This window comes from Maylandia zebra, linkage group LG7, assembly GCF_041146795.1.
Source record: "Maylandia zebra isolate NMK-2024a linkage group LG7, Mzebra_GT3a, whole genome shotgun sequence".
Taxonomy (NCBI): domain Eukaryota; kingdom Metazoa; phylum Chordata; class Actinopteri; order Cichliformes; family Cichlidae; genus Maylandia; species Maylandia zebra.
Window position 1 is genome coordinate 56,210,200 of NC_135173.1, and position 6,000 is coordinate 56,216,199.

The 6,000-nt window shown below is 40.0% G+C and overlaps 1 protein-coding gene across 1 annotated transcript in view; it reads right to left on the reverse strand.

Moving 5' to 3' along the window:
* The window catches only part of pde8b (phosphodiesterase 8B), a 45,793-nt gene extending 40,425 nt beyond the window's left edge, over positions 1–5,368 (reverse strand). Inside the window, exon 1 of the mRNA XM_004566864.6 lies at positions 4,405–5,368. Within this exon, the coding sequence (XP_004566921.2) occupies positions 4,405–4,686 (282 nt within the window). The 5' untranslated portion in view covers positions 4,687–5,368. The remainder of the gene's footprint in view (positions 1–4,404) is intronic.
* Between the last annotated feature and the right edge of the window lie 632 nt (positions 5,369–6,000).

Here is a 6,000-nt window from a genome sequence, read left to right on the forward strand (position 1 = left end):
CTGGCCAATTTGAAGTGGTTTTGTATGCGATGATCTCTTATCTCAAGCAAAACCTCTTCACGAGTAGGCTAAACGTGTTACTGTGACGATGAACCCACCTTGGTAACACAGAAAACCCAGGGTTAAAACTGAAGTTGGCTCGCTAAGCCCCTAATCCTGCTTTGTAATGCAGGCTTCTGTTGAATTCTTCTTCTTGAACCTCTGCATTAAGATGTCCATGGGCCTTTCCCATCTGTGACTTTACGATTCACTTGTTCAGTGCTGTCATCCTTACAAACAGCTAAAAAATTCACTGCTGCATCAGTGCTGTGTAAAACACTGACATAGGTTTCCCACCCCCCATCCAAACAAAAAGCTCATTTGAATGTTTTTAATATTATATTTTATATATATATTATATTATATATTTTTATGTTTTTAATCTTATATTTATGGCAAAAAAAAGTTGTTTTTTAGTGTGAAAAACAGGCTCATACCTAAAATAAAAAGAGAACACAGAGCTTGCAGTGGATGTACGAGTTCTCCTTAATAGCAAAATAAATTGTTACATTGTTACTTCTTACTGTTATGCAAGACATCACTGATGTGTTTAAATGAAATCAATAATCTGAGTTAAAGAGTAATTAGAGAGGAGGAGGGACTCTAATGCTTGTAGGGCTCTTGCTTTGGTTTTGATGCATTACAAAGGACGTGAGGTTTGTGTATGCTTAGCTTTGGTTTGGTGTGCATACTTGCACAGTTGTCATGTGTAAATCAAAATTACAATCTGGAAAGCCAATGAAACAAAGTATAATGGATCCAGTCTCACAATTTATATGATAAACATTTTCTTGGTTATTATGTGTTTTGTCTGTTTATTAGATATGCTGACTTTGCAGAATAAATTGCATCTTCACAAATTATATGGTGTATCTTCTCATCATAGCACTGGTCTGTTTGTTGCTGACCTACAACTTTATGTATTACCAGCAGCAACATTCTGTTCCAATCCTGATCTCACTTTTGTTTGCCAAAGAAAAAACTTAAAATAGACCTTCTACAAACTGGCATGAATTTATAAGAATTGTGTTAACTGGGTTTGGTCTGGTTTATTTTATTTTTTAAGAACACAGAACTTTATCATTGCTGAATTTTTGCATGTTTAATCCACGTTGGACTTGTTAAATATGAGTCAATCCCCAGGGACTATCACGTTATAACATGTAAATAATGCATAGCCTGGTACAAAGGTTTTTGGCCTCTAAAGCCGATTTGCTCCAACAATATAGAATTCATTAAATAATATATAATTAACAATTAAGGCCTAGAGTTAGAGGCATGGCCTCTTTTTTAACAGGAGTGCTAATATGGGCAGATCGTATCTGCTATGGCTCATGTCCTCTAATTAAAGTCTCTATAGTTGTGGTTATGATTGTTGTGTTGGTCATTGCGGATGCCAACTGTGACATCAACCTGCAGAAATGCAGTGCTTGAGGTACGTGGGATTTTCTGCAGTTTTCTTCAGAACGTCTCATCTTTTCCAACTGATGCGGCACACTCCCTCTCTGTCATCTGACAATCTCTATTCCCCTACCCTGAAGTGTTATTAAATGCTAGTAAAGACAAACTTATTTGTACATTTGTGTCTCTAACCCAGCCTCTAACACTGGGTTACCGAAACTAAACTAGGTGCTGAAACAACACCAAATGTGTTAGCATCTGCTACTATGCAAGTTGACATTTGCATGAGCAACACTGACAACCATAACGTACTAGTGAACTAGCCGTCTTTAGAGTGTTTGCGCTGATTTGAGCATTTTCAATGAAATTATCTAACAAATAACATGCGTGCTGTCTGAAACAAAGACTGGGATTCCGGTATTTAAGTTTGTTTCTCTGCAGTATAAGCAGAAATGTGAGTCTGTGTAATGCAGATGCACCTTGCTAACCAAGTTTGCTAGCATAAGCTGATAATTTTGCACTTCACCCTATGGTCTGAATATGGTCCCTTGTGACCTTGGAAACCATCAGCACCAACAAAGAGGAGTTGCAGACTCCAGGAACCAGTGGGTCACGTCACAAAAATTACTTCCATCTTTTAAATACAGCCTGTGTTCTAAACAAAATGTGTCTGGTTGATTGTGAGAATCTGCCAATTCATGCTTTTGTTGGTGTATTCCTGTTTTAAATCAGCGCCTTGGCATAAAGCCCTGTGGGGAAACCAGTACCGGTTCTTTACATGTGACTGTTCACACTCCTGATGTACTGACCAGAGGGGTAAACAAATGACTGGTGTATATAAACATGCACACACACACACACACACACACACACACACACACACACACACACACACACACACACACACACACACACACAGGAGTGTGATCAACACTGTGTCAGATGATCAAGATCCTGCAGGGTAAGGCAGATGGCTTTAATAATAAATGGCATCATTGATCCTGTCTCAGTCATGGAGGGGGGTACTGAGAGAGAGCGGTAAGGAACTGCTGACAAACCAGGACACACACACACTGTCTGAGCTACACTTAACTCATGACACAAATCTATAAAAAGTACTCAACTGCTGAACCTAAATGTTACCAAACTGTTTGCTATAATTCCAGCTCCTGGCAAGAAGTCTAGGTTAAGGTGACTAAATGTTTTCATTCGTGGGAATGACTCATGTCATTTGTGAAGATGTCTTGTCGTTTCACGCGTGCCAAATTTCTTCCATATTAGGAGCAGACAAGACAAATATCAGGAAAAATGAATGAAAAGTGTTAAAGACTATCCACAAATGTGAAATAAGGACAATTTAAAAGCTTTTTAATATGAACAATCAAAAACAACTGGAACCATGCTAGCCTCAGAGATAAAAGTCTCTGAATCTCATCCAGGCCTGAATGGGTTAATGTATTCTCAGAGTCTGATGACACGATCATCTGCTAGACTACTTCTTAGCAAAACACAGTTATATCCTCTGGGGTTTGATCATAAATATGAAGAAGTATCTGTTCACATGCTTCCTCATGAGAGAAATCCTTCATCAAGTAAAAAGCACACGAACTTCATGAAAAGATTTGAAAACTGCTAAGCAGAGCAGAGCAGCGCTGTGCTCAGTTTTGTCTCAGTTTTCACGTGGTTATCAACGTTTTAAATATCTGCAATATGTTGATTAAGTGAGCCGCTTACCATTTTTTTCAGTATAAAAAATAGTGTTTATTTTTAAAAAACGTGTTCTCTGAAAACTTTGAAATACATTTAATGTACTTATCCACAAAAATGTGGCTGTTTCCGAAAGCTTGACTCCTGCATTACAGATTATTACATTAAATTAATAGCAATTAATTCTTTTTTCCACAATGACTCAAATAATAATCCTCTTCATAATGACTTAATTTATTAGATTAATAGGTTTTTACACATCTTAAAGCAAACAGTGTCATAAATGGGGTTGATATAAAGGATATAAACCAAAGTTATCAAATCTGAGCTGATCCTCTGACTTTAGGCAATCTGAAACACACTTTGCATTTTGTTGCTGAAGTACTGACCCACTGCATGTACAGTTGCTCATTTCACGTCTTTGTCTGCTTCCGGGAACCTCTGCCTGGAGCTTTGGGGCTGTACTCAGAGATAATAAACAAAAGCCTGCAAACAAGCTTTTCTTATAGCACAGATTTAGACTACAAGAGATGGCTGATGGCGAGAAACACGCTAAGTGGGGATTTCAGGGAAAGCTAGACCCGAGTTTGGGTTTTTTTGTAAAGTAAAAACTTCTGGTAACTCTTGCCTTTAAAACTCTGTAGTACTTATATAGAACATGGTTTCATAACACACTGCAGAGTACATATGTAATCATGTATAAGTGCTTAGTAACGCATTTATGAGCAATTATAACTCTCCTGTGGATGCAATGAAGTGGAGTGTGGTGCAAACACGTGTTATAAAGAAATACTAAACACAAATATGGTCCATCTTCTGCAGGTACTCTTCAATAGAAACTTAAAATGCCCTTATCTTCTTACTGTGTTACACACTGCTACAGAGTCCTCAGTCAACGTGTAAGCTCATTCTTAAGATTAACACATTTTGTGCATTAAAATGCAATTATGCAGCATAACACCCTGCCTACACCAGATCCTTTAGTAAGGCCACTGTCATATGTCATACATTCAATTATCATCATTGTTACACACATGGCTGGCTGCAGGCATGGCTTGACACAGGGCGAATTAATGAGGAGGGATTGAATGAACTGCAGCCAGATTTCTAATCCCGGACCCACAGGTTTGGGCCTCATCAACTAACAAACAACAACAACAATGGCCCTCTCGCAAGTGCGCTTTTCACTCACGACTCTGCTGATGCGGTGACCATATGCCAGCACACCCATGTTCGGTTCTGTCACAGCCACTGTACCTTGACGCTGGTGTGGCTGGTCTGCGTCTCGGCCTCGATGCGGATGTGCCCTCCGCTGTTCTCCTTGCGATCCCGGCACGAGTTGTTGCGCGAGTGCCGACTCTGGTAGGTGATGACGGAAGGGATGGTCTCGGCCGCATCGGTCTTGATGAAGAGCCCGTGGAGCGTGGTTGCGTTGCCCTGAGAGATGGTGGTGGTCTGGTGGGGGGAGTTGGATTCGTCTGAGTCTCGGCAGTAGATCACCCCGCTCTGAGAGACGTGGATACTGGGAGCGCAGCCCATACCTCAGCGACGTGCCTCCGGAGTCAGATCCCAGATAATAAACACCGACTCGTGGGTACCACCTTCCTGTTGTCCACAGCTGCCTGCACACAGGCTGCTTTTTTCTCCGGGCATCGGCTGCAGGGTCGAATCGCTCTGTTCTCCACACACCTCCGTTCGAGAACATCAAGGGAGGGAAAACGTGAGATGTAGATAATTATTTAAAACATGCGACCTACGAATTCGGTTTTGTTCCCAAGCTCCCGCTATTGGCGGATTTTGGACTTCGACTTCATATTGAGGACAAAATGTGTTTCAGGCTATGATCTAAAGCTTCCCGATAACCCGTTCTCCCCGCCGGCGCTTCCATCAAATGACCCGGACTAATGAATAAAATGAATAGATGGTCTAAACCACCTGGCGGCTCTTCATCACCTCTTGCTTCATATCCGGCTTTATTTCTCCGATCGTCCTCGGTGACATGGTCGCATTATCGGCCTGTGATGAGTAGCCTTTATGAAATCTCTTCTATCTCTCTACTTTAGCTATTCTGCTTGCTGATCATTGGCCACGGTCCATCTCCCTCTCTTCCTTTCTGCTTCCTAGTCTCTCTCTCTCTATCTCCATCATACCAACATTGTATAATTTTTGACTCTGCAGAAAACGAGCCTTCATAACTCCCAAGAGGCCATGCTGTGACTCCAGGGGTCCTTTAAAGCCCCACGTGAATTATGCATAATGCTATCACAGTAATGGGGACCTGATGAAACACCACTTACTGTTCAAACAACCCCCTGCCTCACCTTTAGGCACGTGGTTAATTTAGAGAACAGGGTATATTTACTCTTCAGCCGAAATGGGGGGGGGGGGACATAATTGTTTCTTGAAGAAAATGTTTTATAAAATGTGCTTATAGACCATTTTTTATTGCCTTTTGTTACAGTTCTGCTGCAAAAATAAACTAGCGTTTGACATGTAAGCACAATAATCATTATAATATTTCTATTTAAACATTCTACTATTCTTCCACTCAAGATTAGGATAGTTGGTAATAACGTGCTTATTTGTTTATTGAATGTGATGCTAACTGGATCAGAAATTCTTTAAATGCCAGTTATTATTTGATATTTTATAATTTATCCTTAAACATAATTATGTTTTTCAACTGAGTATCTAAGCAGATGTGTCACATAATGCATTTAAACTGTAATAAAACTGCACTCCATTGTATTTTGTATTAAACTATTTGCTTTGATATTTTGGATAAAAATATATTATTATTTTCCATCACTAAAATTAAATGTGGGCTCTAACAATGTGGGCTTGTTACCGAAG